At 47.5% G+C, this 22,900-nt stretch overlaps 1 protein-coding gene across 1 annotated transcript in view; it reads right to left on the reverse strand.

Moving 5' to 3' along the window:
• The window catches only part of ZBTB16 (zinc finger and BTB domain containing 16), a 189,555-nt gene that overhangs the window by 90,577 nt on the left and 76,078 nt on the right, over positions 1–22,900 (reverse strand). Inside the window, exon 3 of the mRNA XM_019632220.1 lies at positions 3,961–4,058. Within this exon, the coding sequence (XP_019487765.1) occupies positions 3,961–4,058 (98 nt within the window). The remainder of the gene's footprint in view (positions 1–3,960; positions 4,059–22,900) is intronic.

The raw sequence follows: 22,900 nt of genomic DNA on the forward strand, positions 1-22,900 counted from the left end.
CGTGGGCTGTTCGCAAGCGTCAGAGGAACGCTTTCCTTGCCTCCTCCTTCACCCCACCCCTACCAGATTAGAAAAAAAAATTAATCGTGTATGATGACAAACTTGGCTCAGCACTCACTGTACACACTGTACCCACAAGGCTGGCTCCCGGCCAGGCCTGGCCAGGTGCCAGAGCTACAACAACAAACACAGGCCATGCTAGCCAAGAGGGGGTGGGGGCGGCCAGCACGCAGAGGGAGCGAGGGAGCAAGGAAGTGAGCGCCGTTCGGCTCCGCTGAGCAGGAGACAACAGCAGGAATGTGCCTGTGCAAGGACAGCAACAACATGTAGGGGAAGCCAGGAGCCCCATGACCCCGACCCAGGTCCCACACTCAGTTCTCCACGGCCTGCCCCTTTTGGAAAAACCGGTCCCCAGGGCTCTGGAGCAACGAACATTCTTTTAGGTTCTGCACTACTGAGCCAACCCTGATGATCTTCTGTAAAATGGGTCTGCACCACAGGCCCTTAGGGGCCATTCTTGCTGTCAGCTTCCTGCATGGAGCCTTCATAACAGAGCCGTCAGAAAACCTCAGGTCTTGTGTCCTCTAATTAAATGTCTCCTCTAAAACATCACACAGTTCTGTCAGCCTGCAACTGGGGGAGAAGTCAGAAAATGTAAAACCTGACTTTGTGCGACTAAGATCTGATAGAAGTCCTAGCACCACCAGCCCAGCCCTCCAGCCCCATCTCCCCACAAGGCCGGGTTTCTCCAGAGGCCATGGGGCTTCACTATTTAACAGGAGGGGCGGGGAGAGGGGGGCACACCATTTAGGAAGTGGTCTAGCCTCACTAAGCCCTTGTTGCTATTTTATTTTCAAGACATCCTCAGCACAGGGGTGAAAGGTCTGAGGGACAAGTGAAAAGAAACAGCAGAGGCTAGAAACACCAGTCTAATCAGGCTATGAGCTATCTTCAGGGGTGGATTCAAGCACTATTATGACCCATCACACCGTCCCCATCACCAAATCCTCCTTTAGAAGGGCACTGGCAAGTGAATTTCAGGGGAACAAATCATTTGCACAGGCTTCAGGCATGGAAAGGAAAACGGGACCCAGCTCCCAAAGCTGCCTGGGCATCCCTATGAGACTGTGAGCCCTTGAAGTAGATTTCGGTCAGGGGGTGGGTGGTGCAATCACACTCATCTTGTCTGAAGTGGGGGTTCTCAGCCCATCTGAAAGTGTGTCAGCAGCTCCCTTGCTCTCTGCCACTTCCACCAGCCTCACCAGACACTGCTGAAGTATGCTTCTCAGCAGAGACAGCAGCTAACTCACTCTCAGTCAACAAGGGCCAGTGGGCTCCTGGCTGCCCCCCAGTGAACCCCTGGGGCACAGTCTAAACAATTTCCATCACAGAAGAGACCTGGCAGGAGACTGGAGTTTCCCTGAGTGGCCCATAGGCCTCCCAGGCTGCACTCATTCATTCAACCAATATCTAGAGACTCCACTAATGTGCCAAGCAATGTGCTGCATGTAATGGGGACAAACCCTGTCTCCAAGCAGCCTGCAGTCTATCAGAGGAGCAGAGAGAAAAGGAAGTTACATATGCTGAGTGCCTGTCACATGTCAGACACAGTGCTAAGTGTCTGATGTGAGCCTCACAATTTCCCCGAGGTGGGGTGAAATACTCATCTAAAAACGAGGATACAGAGAAAGGCTCACAGAGCTTGTATTTATTGCCCAAGGTCACATGGTCAGGAGGCAGGTGCCCAAATTCCTAATCCTGACTCCCAAGTAGAAGAGATAGGGCAAGCCCACAAATAACCATAACACAAAGACTATGTCCAAAGATGCTTCAGATAAAAGAAATATGGGTACCCAGCAGAAGGCACTGCTGCTTCCTGTTAGAGGTGGGGAAGCGGCAATGATGGCATTGCAGAAGGGACCTTGAAGATCTGGGAAGGCTGGGGAAGGGTTATTCCACGCAGAGTAGATGGGGTTTGCACACAGAGCAGACCAATAAGTCGATGAGCTGGCTGGAGCACTGGACTCAGGGATGAGTAAGGGGAGAGGATGCTTACTGGGCTGAGGGAGGGAGAGGGTGGGGTGCTGGAGCCATAGACTGAAAATGTATTACTCACACACGAGTGTCCAGCACCACACAGAGACCACGCAGGGGCCTGGAGCAGGGAGCAAGTGAAACAGAAGACTCACACTCTGCACTTGGTTGGGGGGGTGACCAACCTTGTTGGCAGATAGTTCATGAAACCCCGAAACCCCACACTGAACCCTCAACAGCATAGAAAGCTGAAGGGAAGCAAGAAGATATGAGCTGCAAGGAAAAAAAGAGAACCAAAGGAGTATATAAGTACCAAGCAGGTGCTGAGCACGGGAATACCTGGACTCAGGATACCAGGCCAACAGGGACAGGTGGATGGGACGAGGATGGTCAGTGGAGCCATGTGTGGGGTGGGGAGACCCAACGGGAAGGAGGAACGGGACACACGAAGACATGGGACAGAGCAGCCATGCCAAGACAGACAGCCACCGGGTGTGGCCCAATCCCTCAATCTGAAAAGGGAAGAATGGGAAGCGAGCAAGGCTCAGAGCACTTTCGGAAGAGCCACCAAGGCCAGGGAGAGAGAGGGCATTCAGTTCAGTGCTGAGCCACACGGGCTCTGCAGCAAGGCAGCGGCAAGGTGAAGCATTAGAAACTACCAAGCAGCATTTACACGACTGTACAGTGGTAGATGAAGAGAGGACAGACTGCAGACAGACAGCCAGACCGGAAGCTCTAGAGCACAGCGAATGGAACGTGCCCCAGGGTGACAACATCAGAACTAGGGCAAAGAGAGGAGGGTGGAAGCAGAAGCAATCGCCATTTATTAAACATCAACTGTACACCAGGGAGTGAACCACAGACGCCTCAACATATATTCTGTCACCTAATACTAAAAATAAAAATGATCTATGAGTGAGCAACACCTGTACTTTTACAGATGCAGAAAAGGGTTCAGAAGGCAAATCTGCCCAAGGTCATATATACAGTTAGCACACATCGCAGACAAGATTCGAACCTTCATCTGCCCAATCCCAAAGCCTGTGTTCATTTCACAAACACTCAACTGCCTGGGGGGCCAGATGCTGGAGGCAATCTGGGGAAAGAACCAGCAGACACTGACAGTTGATGATATGAGGGGAGAGCAAGACCAAATAAAAAGACAGCCCTCCCCTCTCCCCCAAGACATGATGCCAAGGCTGAAAGACAAGGGAATGAGAGGTGAGAATGCACAGGCCCTGGCAGGGAAGTGTGTGTGTGTGTGTGTGTGTGTGTGTGTGTGTGTGTGCGCACGCACGCGTGTGTGTGCAGGGAGTGCTCTACAACTGAAGCCAGGCAACCCCTGGGCCTGAAAGCGGCAGCACCAGACCTGCTGTGTCTTTCCCTCCGCCGAGAACACCCAGGCATGCTGGGTGTCATCTCCTTTCCACGCCTAATGGGGCAGAGCTTTGCCCAAACATGAGCAAAAATAGCGGCAGCCGCCTGGTCGACCCCACTACAATTGGATAAAATTAACTTGCAAAAGACAGCACGGTGTAACTAGCTTTGTGTTTCAACCTTTCTATATCTATTTAATTAAAGGCTCCGGTATAATGTGAACCCAATAGTCAGATTCATTAGACAGCGAGAACCTAATTTCACAACTGTTTCGCTAATGAAACCGCAGTCTACTTTGGAAGGTAGATCACACAGGGCACTGGTGCCTTTGATGCCCTGGGAAACCCAGGAGAGCCTGAGGATGGGTCCCTCCAGACAGTCACACCATCAGGATGGACTTCCTGCTCCATAAATCTGGAGGGAACACCCAAGGGACAAGGTGGACCAAGACTCCAGCTGGCAGTGGAGCATCTTGAGCTCTGAGTAGGGACAAAGGCAAGAAGAAGGTGGTTGCCTGTGCTAAGAGGCAGTCAGGGCATCCTCGCCTACCTGAATGAGCCAGTAAGTGCATTCTCAGTCGCAAACTATCCAGGAACCGCTTTCCGCAGAGTTCACACCCGTACGTCTTCATCCCACTGTGCAGCTTCCTGTAGGGGAAAGGAAAAGATAGGTTGCTGCTGCTCTCTGGACAGAAGGCAGGCCCACCCCTACCTGGGGGCTTTGCAGCCATCCCTCCAGCAGGTGAACAGGAAGAAAGGAGATGAAGAACATGGGAGCAAGAGATGAGCACTGATGGAGACATAGCCTGGATCCTCAGACAGCCTAAGGCGCCCCTTTTCCCATGGACCCCTGCCAAGGAAGCATCTACTCTTGGTTTTGTTCAGAGGCTAGAAGAACAGGACACCTCTCACTGCTTTACTCACTGGCATATACACACATAAAAAATCAAATCCAATTTCAAAGGGAGGAAGGAAGAAGCAACAGGACAGTCAGACAGACACAATGCTCACGGTCAAACTAGCACAGGCTATCCATGGAGGCCTCTGCTTACCTCCGACACAGCACGGGGGTCACTGTGCGGCAACCGTGCCTACTCCTGGCTCCTCCATGAGACTACTAGACTTCGGAGGGCGTAGGTACCTTTCCTCTCATACCCGCAGCTCCCACTCCAGTGCCTGGTACATAGCAGGCACTGAATACGCTTATTAATGAACTGATGTCTTTATGGACATGAGATGCTTCTCTCTCAGGGCATCCAGATGTTCTCAGAACCACAATGTCTCCCCAATACCCACACCCTTCCCCTAAGGCCCAGCTTGATGTCTTTCCTCCATTTCTTGCAGCAGGTTAAAACAGAAGAAAAGGTTTCAAGAAACCAGATAACGTTCTGTACACGAAAGGTAGTAGTCATTGTTTTGGCTTTCCAAAGTACTTTCACACACGTTCTCTCATTTTACCATCACTGCAATTCTGTGAGATAGGTTTGGCACACATCTCAGGACGAGAAAGGCCCAGCCTGTAACAGTGCTGTGACCCCCACCTTCAACCCAGGGCCTTTCTCACCAGAACCCACTACTCCGTACGGAGCCAGCAATGGAGCTGATAAGATGCAGGGAAGCAGCAGGGCTAGTGGGAAGCTGAGCACTGGGAAGAGGGCCTGTGTGCACACAAGGCTCTGAGCTACTAGCTGACATATGGGCCATCTGGCCCAAAGCACTGATTTCCTCCCACCCACACTCCTGTTCTCAGGCCCGTACATGCCTCTGCAAGATCCAGAACCCACCTCCACCCACCTCTGTCCGCCACCTCCACAGGGGCCTAGCCCTAGGGAACAGGGCGGGTAATGGAGCCAAGGGCAGGAGTCGAGGGCGGTAGGGTAGGCAGGAGGGCATACAGGTCCCCTTAGAGCCAACATTCTATGGCAGTCAGAATGTTGATGCGTGAAGACCACAGTAAAAGGTTGGAGAGTAGCTGGTGCTGATATTAGACAAACGCGGATAGTGGGAGGGAGTGTCACACACTCAAGTCACCAGCACCGAGATCTGGGCCTCAGTGCCCAGATCCTGACAACTAAACTAAGCCACCAACTTCCCCCGCCTTCCAAATCCCGTAATGAGAACCCAGCGGTGTGTCCAAACCATGCGGGCCCCCAGGTGAGCCTCCTCAGCTCCAGTCTCGGGGCTACAGTGGCCTGAAGACAGCATATGGTGGCCAGTGTGGACGGCCTCTGACAGCAGTCACACCCAGTCCCCGGCGCAGAGCTCTTTCTCAATCACAGTTTTGTTTGCTCATTTTCCCTTTAGCTCCTTGCCAAAGACAACAAGTGATTTCTCAATCATACACACACACACACACACACACACACACACACACACACACACACGCCCTCATCTGTGACACTGTAGTGCACCCCACCCCCATGTTATCTTACTCCTGGCCACGGCTGATGCATCTCAATTGAGAAATAGTAACAGTAGAGAACATTTTAACTGAACATTCTTAACTCTAGATATATTTCACAATGCTGGGCACTGGGACATGTCCTAACAGCATTCTGGGCAGAGAATGTTTTTAAACACAGTAGCACCCGGCCCCCTGCCTTATCTGCAGGGGATACATTCCAAGACCCGCAGAGATGCCTGAAGCTGCATAGAGTACTGAACCCTATATACACTGTTTTTTCCTATACATACATACCTGTGATAAAGTTTAATTTATGAATTAGGCATAATAAGTGATAACCAACTAATAAAATAGAACAACTATAACAATATACTGTAATTAAAGTTATGTGAATATGCTCTCTCTCTCTCTCTCTCTCTCTCTCTCTCTCTCAAAATATCTTATTGTATTGTATTTACCCTTCCTCTTGCGAAGATGTGAGATGATACAATGCCTACGTGATGAGATGAAGTGAGATGAATGACTTAAATATTGTGACACAGCCTTAGACTACTATTGACCTTCTGAAGATATGTCAGGAGGATCATCTGCTTCGGGTGACCCTGGATCATCGAGCCAGTTGGATGTGAGGAGCAGACGCTGCCGATGGTTGGGAAAATTTAATATTTTCAGATCATGGTTGACTGCAGGTAACTGAAACCATGGAAGGTAAAACCACAGATAAGGGGGACTACCACATGCACCCAGGCATATGAGTGTGTGTGCGTGCATGACACTTGCCCGTCACTTGCAGGGCATGACCGATGTTTGCTTTTCTAAAAGATTGTCCAGGGAGAGGCAAAAGCTCTATTTTCAAGCGGTTCAGCAGGGGAACCTCTTGCCCACATTCATGGTCAGGGCTACTTACTGGATGGCAGTGTATGCCGCGCACTAGTCTTATTTTTATCCTTTTCTTCACCAGTGATTTCTTAGCTCCCAGGGTGTCCACCTCTCAGGGGGTGGCTGTCAGGAGCAAGAGGAGGATGAACACCCATCTGGATTTAGTTTCCCAAAGGACTCTGCAGTGACCACTCTTCAGGTTTCAGCAGCCACCAGCAGGGTAAACATCCCTAACCCACCCGACAGATTCCACAGTTTTACCCAGCTGAACAGTCTGGTAACCCCACTGCCTTTTTTCTAGATGCAAATGATTTGCCTGGAAATTGATGGTAGTGGCTTTCTTGGCCCACTGCACTGGGATGGTGTGAAAGGTAATGCACTCTTGTCCTCTACTACAAAGGTGGCAGGGTACAGGAAAGAACGTGAGATGAGCAGCCAGGAGACCGGGATCCTTGTCCTGACTCCACCATTAACTTGCTTTGTGACCTTGGGCAAATCACGCCATCACAATCTCTCGGCACTTTTTCACCTATAAAGTCATGTGGGTGATATCTAAGGTTTTGGTCCCTTCTGGAGCCACAGTTTTAGTATTCAAAAGTCTTGCTCATATCTTTTTACCTAGCCTCCAAGGAATTCCTCTAACGTGCACTATTATTCTCTCTGAGCCACATTCCACTTGTGTCATGTCTCACAACACCCAGGCAGTCCAGCTAAGATAGCCCAGGCAAAAACCGACATCCAATCTCAGAAATCTATTCATTTCAAAACTTTCTAATCCAGATGACCTGAGTTTCCTCCTTTCCTCACTTGCAATCTATCTTTCAGTGAAAGAAACTTCCGGAACTTATCACCAGCCTTCCTTTGGAAATATTCTGCTGCCATGCATTTCCTAGAGACACAGGTGTCCTATTCTGTCCAAACCCCGGGGTGGGGACACTGGCCTGCACCTGACACACTAACTCAGTGCCCTACACAGGTTACCAACCGTGTGTGGTATCCAGGCCATCCCAAAGGAATACAAGAACAAAGGTCCTGCCCAGGCAAAGAGACCAGGGCAAAGCACAAGGTTCAGAAGAGAAAAAGGGAGCACCTCACAGGCCTGGCAGTTCAACAGAGCCCAGCACTAGTCTGCTCATGTCGTTAATTATTGTTCAGACACCAAGGCAAGAATGTGAAAAAGTGAAGACTTCTCCTACTTCAAAAGAAAAGGAAATGGCACAGAAGAATTTGAGTGTATTCAAGGGACTTGGCGACCAACAGAACCTCCATGGCACAGTCTGCAGAATGGCCAATGTGGAAATAGAATTCCAACTGGTTTCTGGAGTAAAAGTACACATGTGCATGAATGAACTCACAGTCTGTCACTCTTCAGACAACAACCTCCACTGCCACCATCATGTTAGGCAAATGCAAAGCATTTTGATGAAAATGGAAATTTTGTCTGCCTCGTTCCTCCTTACCACACACACACACTCATATTTTCCCAGTCTGGTCTTGTCTTTTCACAAAGTCTAACTGCTCCTGGCCACGAGGTCATCAGGGAAGAAGGGCAGCGAGGGACATTTTTGCACCTTTTGAAACACTACCTTGGTTTTCACATTCTCTCTTCTGAGAAGAAGCAATATTGCTGAACGCCGTTTCGAAAGTAATCCAGTTCTAGCATGGCCCAAGCATCCCTATTCTGTACTCACTAGAGGATCCATCTCTCTCATACACCTCAGGTCTTCACCATCCACTTTTGGGGAGTGGGCTTGAGTTCTCCCCCATCCCCAGCACTTCCCCACCACATACTGTGCCTGGCCCCCTGGGTAAACTCAGCTTGAATTTAACAGATTTTCACTCATGTCCAAAAAGACAAAGAAAAAATGAACCTCTAACAGGTCTCTAGCTATTTTCTCAAGAGAACTGAATCATTATGAGAAATTATGTCTAAGCAAATCCAAATCTTCTAACAAGAAAGACTCATTCCTTCTTACTGATTCTCAACCACAGAACTCGCCCTAGTAAAACCAAGCCAGCAAGTACACGCTCATCCAAACTGTTTTTGTGCCACTTAGTCTGAAAATTCATACAGATTTTATCTCTTTTAGACTGTGAGCACTATAATGGCAGAAGCCATGTTTATTTTTCCTTTTTTTCATAGGGCCCAGTTCAGAAGGGATTGTTCAATGCTGCTAAAGAAATTCCTCTATCTAAAGTGGGGTCTAGGCATCCCTCCTCTCATCCTAACAATATTCCAAGTACTACAGCTTCATGGGCAGCATCCAACCCAGTGCTGGACCTGTCCTGTGGCTCCTGAGGTCCACATGAGGAAGGCCAATCAATGGCTCTTTTATAGCCGCATAAAGCCTGAGCTTCAGACCAACCTCTCATCCCGCAGGATCAGACTTCATCTCCCCAGCCCACCTAGGACACAACTGCAGAGTAAATGGCAGCAAGGAGAGACCCATGCCAAACCCCACCCTCCCCACCCTCAGCCTCCAGGCACAGCTGAGCATGGCAGCTGCTCCCTAAGGGGAGCCCTCTGTATCTACTCTCTGCAGGAGAAGCTCAACCCTCCTCTGTCCCACACAGCCGAGGACCAAGAAGAAAACGCTAGGAGAAATGATAGTAGCTCTGTGTGCCTGAGTGACGAGTTCAAGGTCCAGCACCGTCAATGTTCCATTTTTTCCCAAGTTCCTCTGCCCAGAGACAAACATAGTCACAGCAGACAATAGAGGCAGGGGAGGTTTAGAGACGGAATTCTGTTCCAATAACCAACGGCTGCACTCCCTCACTGTCCTGGGTAGCTGAAGCTGTCTGACCTGTGCGTTCTGCTGGGCAGACCAGCACTGAGAACTAGGCTCTGTCATTGGGGAGAGCAGGTAGGAGGGAACGCCACAACTGGACCATCCGACTACCCACCTCTGAATGAGGAAAAATAAAGTGGGGAATCCATCCTATAAGAGCTTGATAAGGTAATGTGTTCCTTGTTCTCAGTTTAACTGACTCCATCCCCTGAACCAACATTCAGCTTCGGGCAGTATGGCCATGAAGGTCTTTCCAACTCACCCTGTCTCTGTGGTCCAAGCTGCTCCACATGCTGGAGTCACCCTGATGCTTGGGGCTTTTGCTTTCTGAGTGCATGACCATCAATTTTACCTATTCAGTGCTTCTAGGGGTCCTCAGAACAGACAAGGACCAGATAGGAGATTCTGTGAATCAGATCCAAACCAAGGTCTAAATGACCTTCTTCCCTCAAAACCCTGCCACCCACATGGGGACCAATACTCTCCACGATCCTCTACCTACCGTGGGAAACCAGCTACCACGTGAGCCTCCTGTCCCTCTCTTGAGCAGGACCTGGCCAAGTGGCACCGACTTGCTGCCATGTCTCCCCGTGTGGGCATGATGAGGCTGGTCCCTTCACAAAGCTCTGTCTCTCAAAATGTTCTCAGTCTTGAAAGCAACTCATAAGCCCAGTGGGAAGAGAACCTTCCCTGGCCTCGCTCACCTCTCCAGATAAAAAGAGAACAGAGCGAGGGAAGACCATATGTACACTTCGGCAATGGGCTTCCTCTTTTTCCCCAGTCCCTGAAGTGCAAAAGGTACCTTCATGGTCCATTTACCTTTAATTCAAATGACAAGAGGAAGGCCAAATAGTCAATGACATTCTGGGGTCTAATTTTAAAAGGAAGAGACGAATGGAAAGTTACTAGGCTATCAGGGATTTACTTGCAAAAGCAACTTCTAGGGAGATTGCGGGGTGCTTCTCTATGCAATCCAATCTCCTATACTTTCTCCACATGCCTTGTTAGGGGAAAGAAATAGTCTGAACAGTCTGTTCTACTAGCAGCCTCCAACCTAAGCAAGAACAGGTCATTCACAGGACACACAGGATAATCAGGGAATGTTCCCTATATTCTAAGGGTGACATTTTGTATCTTCCCAAGGAATGTCTCTTAATGTTACCCTGAGTGACATATTCCAGCCCAGGTAGGTCGTTAGTCACACCCAGTATCACTATCCTTATCCTTCTGTACTTTCTTGAAATATCAAGTCCACGATTCAGGGCTAAGCCATTTATAAATTCATCAAAACTATAAGCTCCTTGAGGCTAGGCACCATGAATCTATTTCTGCCTGCCCCCCGCCCTCCAGCACAGGGGCAGGCAGACAGAGCAAGACACATGAATGGCTATTACTAGTGAAGCCGTTGCTAACCACCGCGACATGAAGAGATACTTGATCACTGAAATACTGCCCTAGGACTGCCTGGAATCAGAGAGGGGGCTGCTACCCCCGGGGAGAAAACGCAGGGGTAGCTCTAATCATGGCTACGGAATGAGTCACTTTCATTTTTTCAAGGCATAAGGGAAATTATCCTCTTACCCACTTTTTTTGAATGTTGAGATCAGACAGTCATTTGACAAGCTGTGAACACTTAGCTGGTATTACCACAAATTATCCTTCCAGCGATAGAGTTCGTTGCTCCCTGACTAGTCAATATTAATAAACATTACCGAATGCTTTTACAACACAATTTATTTTTTAATACAGCTCTTTATGTATGCCATAAAGTAAATATACCAATAAAAGGCAAGGATTTCAAACAACAGATTAAAAAAGCAACCAAGAACTAACAGAGTGCTAGTTAACGCCTTCCCTGCTGCAGGAAGGGGGTAGGGGCCAGAAGGACACAGCAAGCGCCCCTTTATTGGGCATCCAGACCAGTGGAGCTATGGAAGGCAGTGACCATTTAGTTGTTTTGGAGCCTTTTAAAGGAGGTGGAGAGAATACCAAAGAAGGCACATTTTTTAAAGAATCATCTAAATTAGAAGTGTGACACATTGACTGAAATACTGGACTGGGGACAGGAGACTTGGTTTTTCACTCCAGCCTTGCCAGCGACCATCCGATGACCTCGGTCAAACCACTCGCCCTTCCTAGATCTCACATTACACCTTTTGCAACAATGCAAGAGTCGAGGTTAGATGATTTCTTAGGTCCTTTCCAATGGGTTTATAAAACAGAAAGGCTGTGAGGCTGCCATGGGCCTGTGTTAGCCGCACTATAACCTGCTTCACAAAGGGACCATAGAGACTCATCCCCTCAACCTCCATCATTGAGCCCAGAACATGTAAGAAATTCAGTGTGTTTTTGTTGAATGAATGAACAAACAAACATGAAAGGGAATCTGAAGAAAAAAATGTACAGGTAAAAAAACCCATCTCTCCTCTACACACACACACACACACACACACACACACACACACACACACACACACACACCCAAGAACAGCTGTCCCTATTGTCTAAAAGAGAAGGCCTCCGCGGGATTCTCAGAAAGAAAACCATGCATCCTGCCTTAGCCTGGGATCAAGGCCAACCTGGGGCTGACTGAGGAGTGGAAGGCGCTGTCCTGAGCCTTGAACATATGACGAAGGACAATGGCATTCCCTGCGGCCATAACCACACCAAGTACAGTGCATTCAGATAAGGCTGCCTGAAAGTGTTCAAATACGATGTCAGAAATGACAAAGGGGTGTGCTAATCTCCCCGCAGCAACTGCTCAAAGAAGGATCTTCATGGCTGCAGAGCACCAGGAGGCCTGGGCTTCTGGTTGTTACGTAACTGGGCCTTTGTTTTAAAATACTGAGTTCTCCCAAGTCATTTATTTGAAATATCTCTATCAACAAATTTCACCAAGAACAAAAGTTTTTCATTTGTGCACTGGGCTTTAGGATGATCTTATCGCACACAATCTCATACAGTCTCTTTCAACAAGGTCTTAGTGTGCTTATCTGCAAAGTTCCTGGTAGCCAAATATGATTGAAATGTTCTATTTATGCTCACTGGATTAAGGACATGTTGCAAAACTGCACAAAACCCCGGCAGATGTAAGCAAGGTATTACAGCCTGGGCAGTTAAGATCTGAGGGAAAGGGATCAATACACACTTTTGTAGTTTTCTTTTATTTATTTATTTTTTTAAAGAAACCAGAAAAGTTGTGCTTTTAGAAAAGGGAAGAGGAAAAATAGTAAAATGCCTTAAGATTTATAACTTCTCAGAGCTTTTCCAAACCCCAAACAGGGCACCATGATGCAGACTTGATGATGTCAGCCCAAGGGAAACAAAAATAAATCTAAAATATTCCAGATCCTAAAAGACCCTATAAGGGAAATGAACTATGGTTATGGATGAACAGAGGTTTTGCTTTTTCTCTCTCACACCCACACGAGGCTTTTAAACAGCACAATAGCCAGTTTCTGGGAAAACAGTTTTGAAAAAGCTACAGATTCCTCCTTTATCTTCCTGTTTTGCCTGGGTGTGAGGAGGAAACCTCATCTCCTGGTCTCTTTTTTACATGTTCTCACTTTAGCCAGGAAGCCAAAATGCTACCTTCATATCCCTCAGACCAGCCACGGATCCTCAGAGACTCTTGAAAATAACTGAGGCTTATAAAGGGTCTACGAAGAAAGTTCCTGTGGAATTAAACCCTTCTGAAAAATCTGCTTAATGTATATTGCCTCATTCTTTCTGCCTTAGTACAGTGAAAATTAAATTACGGTTCTATGAGGATCCTGAACTGTAGAGCCATCATTCTAAACATCAGTTACGAACACAAAATAAGAGATTGGGCAGATTAACCTGTATGGACACCAAATCACATTGTGAAAGTTGCCATTTTAATGCAAGAAAAAGGCAAAAACCAAATAAATATTCATTTCTCTAGTGGTTCTTTTTTTCTTCTTGCAAAAACGTAAAAATAAATAAATCGAGTCAACTGAGGTTTTACAATAATAATGCTAATGCAATTACATATTACATGTGACTTTGAAAGGCTTCCTGAGGACCCAGCCACTCTGTGGTTGGGGAAGAGAGTGCTGCCCCATTTTGTAGATGAGGAAAACTGAAAGGGACTTACTTTCCCAGGTGAGCAGGTGGAAGTCTCCAGATTTCTCACCTCAAGATCCCCTCCCAGAGTCATCCCCTAAAAGATGCAGGAAAACCACCAGCAAGAAAAGATATACTGAGAGCACCCCTGGGATTCACCCAACCCTAAACAGAGGGAGGTAAAAACAGAGGAACCGCTAAGAAGACAGGTAAGCCAAATGATGGCACCCAGAGTCCACGGCCAGCCTGAGTCTCCAAGGGACTTTGTAGCCTCCTACAGGGATGGTACACCGCCTTGTCCTTTACTGCTATTGACTCTCTGTTAAGCACCTACTGTGCGCCAGACTCTGGGAAACTAAGACTGCACTTGAACGCAGTCCATCTAAGTAGGCTCTACATCAACACTAGTCTCCATTGTTGTTCTTTATTGATTTCCTTTATAGCACTTAACACAATTTACAGGTAAATACTGGGTTTTTTACTAGTATTCTTCATCTCTCCTAGACTGTAAGCTACATGAAGGCAGGAACCATCTGCTGTATCCTCAGTCTGGCACAGTGCCTGGTACATAGTAGGCATTCAATACATATTTTTAAGCAACAGCTTTATTGAGATATTATCCACATACTATAAAAGTCACTCCTTTAAAGCGTACCATTCAGTTGTTTTTAGTATATTCACATGGCCATGCAACCATCAACACTATCTAATGCCAGAATATTTCCATCACCTTCTTCCCCCAAAACCTGTACCTCCCCATTCCCCTTATCTCCCAGTCTCTGGCAACCACTAATCTGTCTTCAACTATGGATTTGCCTGTTTGAACATTGCATATAAATGCATTCATACAACATGTGGCCTTCTGTGTTTGGCTTCTTTCACTGAACATGTTTTCAAGGTTCATCCATGTTGTAGCAAGTATCAGCACTTCATTCTTTTTTATTGTGGAATAATATTCCACTGTGTGTGTGGATATACCACATTTAATTTACCCATCTACCAGTCACTGGACATATGGTGGTTTCTACCTTTTGGCTGTTGTGAAGAACGAGGCTATGAACATTTGTGTACAAGTTTTATCTTTGGACATGTGCTCTCATATCTCCTGGGTAGAACTACTGGTCATTGGTAACTCTGTGTTTAACCTTTTGCAAAACCACCAGACTGTTTCACAAGGCAGCGGCACCATTTTACATTCCCATCAGCATTGTATGAGGGTTCTGGTTTCTTGGTAAATTTTTGGACTGAATGAATAAATGAATGAATATTCCTGCTGCGGTACAACCTGCCAGAGAAGGGGATAAATTTCCAAAGCTCCTCTGGTAAACTAGCATCTTCATCTGCAGACATGACATGCCACACTTGTGTTTAACAGAAACCCCAAAGAAGGCTATTTATAGTTCGTTCATTCTAGAGAGAGAATCAAATGAAAAATGAAGACAGGGAAGTAAAACACCAGACAGCTCAAAGTGGGTACTACCTTCGCATGTGGTTTCAAACCCCACCTTCCACCCCATGTGCAGACTCAATAATTTAATAACACACTCCTTAAATAGATTGAGTTGAAAAAATATGAGCAGGATACCAGCTCAACTGCAGCTGGCTTTGATTGGGTCAGCAATGAAGGGAGCTTTATTTGACAGCCCTGCTGTCTATGACGGGAAGTTTGAAAGTATATTTAATAATACTTAAAACACACACACAAACATAAATATCCCAGGCAGAGCCTAGGTGAGGAACCCACGGAGCTGAGATCATGGGGCAGCCAACAGCAAGGCTGGCTTCTCTTCCTGTGTTTGTTCAAGTGGGCAGCGTCTTGCGGAGCAGGCTGTGGGGAGAAGCTCTATTAAGGGTCCCCCAAACTTTTTACCCCATTTTCTTTCTTTGTATAAGAAGGCTGCCGTATTCCTTTCTGCACAGACTCCTTGCAAAGAACAAACAAACAAAGACGGGGACAGAGCAAGGCCCCTTGCAAGCTGCAGGTAATTAAAACGGCCTGTAAATGCCCCAGCAGAAAGCACTTCAAAGAGACAGTAATTCCAGCAATGGCCAGTCAAGACTGTGTGGTGTAAAAATTATGAGTTTTCCCAACAGGGAGCTTTGTGTGAAAAGGACAGGGTTGGTGGCAAAGGGACGGCGAGCCACACAGAGGCTTACAATTGGTGTCCATGCCCAGTGTGCTCAGGACTGCACGCGTGCATGAGTGATTGTGTGTGTGTGTGCGTACAGCACACAGGGGAACAAGAGAAAGGGGGACGGTGTGGTGTGCATGTGTGTGTGAGAGAGCACACATTTATCAAGGCTGAGAGACTCCAAGCGTGTGGGCATGGAGATAAAAGGAAAAATAAAATAAAAGCAACAAATATGCATCCTCTCCCCCTGCTGGGCCTGATTTTCAGGGGAAGAAGTATCAGGCAGCTTGTGAGCTCCTCCGGCTCCTACCTTGTAAGCCTGCCAATCGGGCATGCATGAAATGCATAATACCAGCCACTCCGGGCCCAGTGACAGCCAAGGCACAGACGGTTCTCTGGATATGCTTGGACTTTCCATCTCACAGACACACATACTGACAACATGCTGCAAGCTGTGTTATATTAAAACTGAGGATAGAGAAAAAAGGAGATTCTTAACCTTGACTCTGACTGCATTCACTAAACCCTCTATGCTACCTGCCTGGAGCTCCTGCACCAAGGGGATGCGATGACCTGTCCATGGTGTGAAGCTGATGCACATGAGAACAGAGGTAGCAGCCTCGAAGCACAGGGACTCTGGCCTCATTCTTATAATATACGACCCAGAAAACCCAACTGACATAACACGCCAGTGATCACCTGACCGTAACATCGCACATCTTTGAAAAAAAAAAAAATCCTATCGCCAGTGTCTTCTTTTTCTGTATTTTCTCTGCAAGGACCTAATGCCCAAAAAAGGACATTTCACCAGGCAGAATTAATATTATCACTAGGGGCCTCCCCTGGTCCCTCCACTCTCAAAGCTGCTCCATTTTAGGCCCTTTGTGTGAGTCTACTGCCACACGGGTGGCACTGGGGTGGCATCTGCTTGCTTGTCTGTCTCTGAAGACAGGGCTTTGCCTCACTGCTCTGTATTCTCAAGCCCGGCAAAAGCCATTATGCCATCAGCTGGGTGCTCAACACACGTTTTGGGTGAGTGGGTGGGTACGTGTTTCTTGGCCATACTGCTGGTAACAGTAAGTCAGGACCTGGACGGGTGTCATACAACATCTTGCGTAGAGCCTGGTACCCAACTGTTCCTCACGCTCATCAGGCCGCCCACAGGAGCCTCAGAGCCCGCAAGCAAGCCCAAGCAGGCAGAGGCAGCAAAGAAACCGACACTGGCCGGTGGCTTTATTTCCCCATAAACAAAATCCTGTTCTGCCTCCCTCACAGGCGCACTCACTAACTCCTCCCTGACATTGCTGGCTTTAAGCCTACACATAAAAATGTCCTTTACTATTTTTATTTAATGAGCTTTCATTTTCCTCCCCTTCTCTGTAAATGAGAAAGGAAAGCCCACCTCCTAATGGGGATGGGGGAGAGGAAGCAAAGTGGAATCTTTTTAAAATGGGCCATAACTTCATGAAAAGCTTTCTCCTCCACAACACCCCCAACCTACCCCCGCCCCTCCACAAGTCCTCAAGTCCCTCCCCGCCTCCTCCCTTCTCACCATTCAAAACAAGATGCATGGATTTTGGACATTTGATTACTTTTAAGTATATATTTTCTCCTCAAATAGACTAAATACAATGGTTAGGAAATGTGACAGAAAACTATTCGGAGCCATTTATTGCCTTAATACCCACCTTTGTCCAACAGGCAGTTTTGACAACAGCGATAAATTCCAAATTTATGTCAACAGAGCATATGTTGAACACCTCATTTCTGAGCTAAAGCGGCATGCTGCCCTATAAATCACCGTTCTGTTTGAAATGAAAGTAGATTACAGGCCTGTGTTATTGAGCAGTTAGAGCTATAGTCATATAAATCAGAACTTTTAACTCTAGGCAATCCGTTGTGCAATTAACTAAAGGGTGCTTTGTCATTTCAAGGCTTCTGCACAGACTTGGCAGGGCTCAGAGCTACTGGGGAAGGGGGTGGGAAGGAAGGAAAAAAGTTTGTAGGCTATAGGAAGGTTCTTGACTGCAGCGTCCATCACACCCCACAATGCCTTACAGCCCCCTCACCCCCCAACTACTACTGCAAGAACCTGCCTAGACTATACACTGGCAAAGACAAGTTCATCAGCACCTGCCACAAAGACAAATCATACTGAGTATTTGTCACCAAGTCACCTCTGCAAGCCCAAGTGCCTTCTCATTCATTAATGAGGCATTTCCTGAGCACAAGCCATGTGCATAATAACACTGTCGTCTAAGGTGCTAAGATGACAGCAGATACGTAAGAGGTAATAAGAGTAATACAAATTACAATATTAAGATGATATTGAGAATAAGGAAGAACAGATGCATACAAGCCATACTTGAGCACTTACTATGTTACTATGTGTCAGGCACTATTCTGTGCATTTTCATGCGTTATTTCATCCAATCCTTGGAACAACCCTATGAGGCAAGTATTATTTTTATCTCTGTTTTGCTGAAGAAGAAACTGAGGCACAAGGAAGTAAAAAACTTGCCCACGATCATAAAGCTTTAACTGGCAGAACCTGATACAAACTGAGTTAGTAGAAGAAAAAATTTAAGAGCTCAACTTCTGATTGCAAATTCTAGGTCTACGACTTACTAGTCGTAAAACACCGGTGTTCTCTAAACCTCAGTTTTCTCGTCTGTCAAATGGGATAATAATATCCTTACCTCAGAGGATAGAGAAATGAGATTGTACACATAGAGACAGCACAGTGTTTAAAACATGCTGTGTTAAATAAACATTAGCAAGTATAAGTCTGCAGAAAAAGATAGACCCTTGTCCCCTGGCCAGTTCATAACCTAGCTAATGAGACAGAGACAGAGAAAGAATTCTGAAAGGAGCATGTGGTGATGTGCCAAATGTCAACAAGTAACCGATGTATGGGTGCTCAGAAGAGGAGATAAACAGTGGATGGGGTGGCTAAGGATAGCTTGCGGACACAGTGGGACTGAGATCCTTTCAGGGGCTATCTATCTACCCATGTTAGGGAATGTTAAAAATGTAAAGGTCTTGAATACAGGAGAGAGCTCCACGTGATGGAGGCATCACATGAGCCAAGACGTGCCAACAAGAGTGAGCAAGTCATGGGCCGGCCAAGTGGCGTGTTGGTTAAGAGTTGCTTGGGACGCCGGCTCCGAGCAGCAGGGCCCAGGTTCGGATCCCACATGAGGGCCAGTGACGCTGCGCCCTCTACAGCTAAGATGGTGAACAACAGCTTGACCTGGAGCTGGGCTGCTGTGAGTCGCCAGCGATGGCGTAGGCTGCAGTGAAGCTGCAGTGGGCTTAGCCATAAGCTACCGTGAGTGGCTGGCAGCTGGCATGAGTGTCCGGCAGCCTGCGTGAGCTGCCAAGAGCTGCCGTGAGCGGCCGGCGACCGATCTGCCTCACCTGGGAAGAGCGCAATGATAATACCAACATGGACCAGTGAAGCGACGTCCTCTACAACTAGACTGAAGAACAAAAGGACAGCAACTTGTCTGTTCCCCTTCCCCGATTCCCCAATGCTGTTCCCCTCCCCCCAATTTCCCAATTAAAAAATAAAAAGAAAGAAAATTAATCCCAGAAAAAAAAAAAGAATGAGCAAGTCATGATGGACAAGCCTTTGGCAAACTGAGCCTGGTTTATCCAGAGTGGTCAGGTGGAGAAGTGAGTGGGCATAAGCTTGCAGAAGTCTTAAGATGGGCTGGTTTATGCAGAGTCCTAAAACAGAGGCCGACCTTGAATGAGGACATTTCCAAACAACAAGTCAGGTCAGTCTTCCAGAAAAAAATGCTAACACAATTTCCCTGCCATACATATGTAAGATACTTGTGCTCCCCAAGAAGGTACAAGATGACAGATATTAGAACAAACCATCTATCTCTGCTGCCTAGCACAGGTGCCTGGCTCTGTGGAGTACAGCCACCATGGCAGAGGACTCAAGAGCTGCTGCTTCTGTTTGCTACCTGGCAGCAACATCCACCCAATTAAACCGGCCATCATGCACTGATTGGCCAGAGCACAGATGGCAACAAGAACGTGCGGTGGTGGAGTCAATGCATTACTTCTTTCCCTTAGTCATCTGGAGCAGGTTACCAACTCAGTATGGTTGGGGAGCAGGGCTGTCCAGGTCCCCTTTCTCATGAGCTCAGGCAAGTTGAGAATCAATTAGGTATCTACTTGGCAAAGTGAAATAGATGACAAGAGCATAGCACAACAACCTGTTCCCCTAAATCTTACCATTTCATTGAAGAGAGAAGAAAATACACAAACTCATATAAACCAGTTCTTATTCATGTGCTCAAATGTCAGTGTGAATACAACTGCCACACACAGGGTCAGTGGGAACCAAAATCTCAGCGGCCTCCCTGAGGAGGTAGGCCCAAGGCTGAGCTTGGAAGACACCAGGGATGTAGCAGGGATAGAAGAAGACACTTCAGAGGAGGGCGAGGCAGGCACAAGAACAGCACCATTCCTGAGCAAGGCGCAGCCAACCCAGAGACAGGAGAGCTGGAGCTGGGGTGGTATCGTGGAGCTAAGGGAAAGGATTTTAGAGCAGAAAGCTACCTGGGAGAGAAAAGCAGGCACATGGGAGCCATGACAGATTCCTGACAGGGGAAGGAGGGGCACGTGAGGACTGTGGTGGCTCAAGAGCAGAGGTCTGACATGCTCTAGAGCCCTCAGTGCCTACCCTTCCTATATGACATATGGCACTAAAGGACAGCTGGCTTGGAGACAGGCCAGACACTTGCTCTCCAACCTCCTCCACAGCCTCCCACTTACAGACAAGTGGATTCCTTGCAGGAATATCAGGCGACGGGGCCTTCCTGCCACCCACTCTGTGTTTGGTCACTTGCCAGCGTACTCCGTCTTGCCCCATAGCTGGATGCCAACAAGGCAGGAAAATGCTGGACAGAAACCAGCACCCTCCCTGAGAACCCCGTTCAACACACCCCATCTATCACCATCTGGCGGAGCAAACTGCTGGTCTCTGAGAAAAAAGGGGGGGGGGCGGGGAAGGAAACCTCTTAGAGCATTTGTTTAATATCTGAAAAGTGGGGGAGCTGACGAAGTATACGAGTTTAATTTAGAAAATCATCGAGGAACTATTATAGTAAAATGAGGCTTCCAGTTTCCAAATAAAGCTGAAACAAACACGGAACAAACTGGAAGCGCTGGCAAATGAAGGCGCTCTGGAGAGGAGCAGGAAGGAAGGATGAGAAAAATAATAACTGGAGGCAAAGAGGAAGTCATAAGGTGCCAGGGGATTACAGGCAGTCCCCCTTCCCCTTCGGGACAGAAAATCAGCTTGACCAATGAGCAGTAGGAAATGAGCAAATCAAAGTGACAACCTCAGTCTGCAGAAGTGGGGTCACATTCCAGTGACCCCTCCCCCCTCCTGCTTGTCCATTTGCATCCCACAATTTTCATCTTATTGGTCCTCACAAAATCACCTCTGGAGGAGGAAGAGGCAGGCATCCACCCCTTTTTGGGGGAGAAAAGTGGGCAGTGGGGCAGGTGAGGAGCAGCTCCCCTAAGAGGATGAGACAGGGAAGGCAGTTTCATTTATGCAAAATTGAAAAATAGTTATTACCTACAAAATGCAAGGCATTGTTAGCCACTGTGGAAAGGTTCAAAGAGATGTAACGTGCAGGCTGTACCCTCAAGGGCCTTCAAACTTGGTAGGGAAGACAACACATATGCATGTAAAAGATGAAAAACCAGTGCAAGCTAGTAACACGTGACAAGAACAAGGGAGATGTGGGCTGAACGCTAGATGAACAGTGCTGAAAGGCTTGAATTTAAGTTCCAAGCAACAAAGCAGAAAAGCCCCTTCTCTAAGGTTTATTGCCGTCTGGGAACACCGCATCCATCTCCAAAACCCCAGGCATCCTTCCTGCGGCCCTTCCATCCTCTCCTGACTCCATCGCAACATTCTAAGTCTATCAAGCTGGAAATACTAATCCTACTGACCCTACAGTCACACGGCCTGTTTTCCTGCAAAATGGCAACCCCCAGGGTTAAACACCATAATGACCCTAAGAGTTGTCTCCCGCCCTCCTATGCCACCTGCTTTTCTTTCCAGCTTGGGAACGAGGACTGATGGGTGGGCTTGTCAACAGCTCGCAGGCACCCTTTCATCCTGTCCCCTGACAGGCTCCTCTCCAAAGGCCCCGCCAGGCCACTCCTTGCTTGCTGCCTTCTTCATGAGCCGGTTAAGGACAGCAGTGCTCACCAGACTGTCCCCTCTGCACCTCTCACCAATGCAGACTATGGGGCCCACTGCACTCTTCACCAGGATATGGTAATGTGCTGACAGCAGCCAGGCGGGACCTTTCTCCAGCTCACTAGGGCAGAAGGAGACTCCAGCGGTGGAGCAGTTCTTCACAGCCACTGCTACACTGGTTTCCCCATAAAATCCATCCTTATTCTCTTTGCCCAAAGACAAGGACATGGTCAACCTTAATGAAATAAAAGTGTAATAGAGTAAGCAGGGAACTTCATCTGCCTTCCAGAAGACACAATCTAATTCACGTGCTAATTGTCTTGCTAGAAGCCTCCGGGCCTCTCTCTACAAATGGATTGGAAGGATTAGGAAGTGTCATGGTCCGGAAATCCTCGGGGTCTAGTCATATAAACACTTAATTGCCATCTGAACATCCACATCCTGTCACTTCGGTCTACCCAATGAATAAGTGGTCAGGTTCCTTCTACAGTGAGGCTAAGAGATAGAAAGTACCACAGGCAGCCTTTTCATCTTTCTCGTTTGCTCCCAACTCCATTTCTTTCCTAAGACACTTGCATCTTGGAGAGGAGAGAAGTGGGGAGAGATAGTAGTGGGGTGGGACTAGGGGCAATGGCTGCTTTAACTGGCTGTTGGCTGTGACCTTAATCATGACAATGAGGTTTAGTTTCTCTTTTGGTAGAGAGATGAGAGCAACAGACTTCAAATGGTAGATAACGGTTGGTTTCCTGAACAATGTACCCCAAAGGTCATTCTGCATGTGAGAAATAAGAGAAGACACAGATGCAATATTTGTTTCCAAAATAGTTTAACCTTCTAAGAATCAGAGGGCCGAGAGGGTCTGGGAGGTCTTTAGGCCTTGTATGCACCCAGGAATAAATATACTAATGCATTACAGACAGAGCACCTAGAATAAATATTCTAGGTGAACCCCAGAAAAGAAA

The sequence above is a fragment of the Hipposideros armiger genome, unplaced genomic scaffold, assembly GCF_001890085.2.
Source record: "Hipposideros armiger isolate ML-2016 unplaced genomic scaffold, ASM189008v1 scaffold_1098, whole genome shotgun sequence".
Taxonomy (NCBI): Eukaryota; Metazoa; Chordata; class Mammalia; order Chiroptera; family Hipposideridae; genus Hipposideros; species Hipposideros armiger.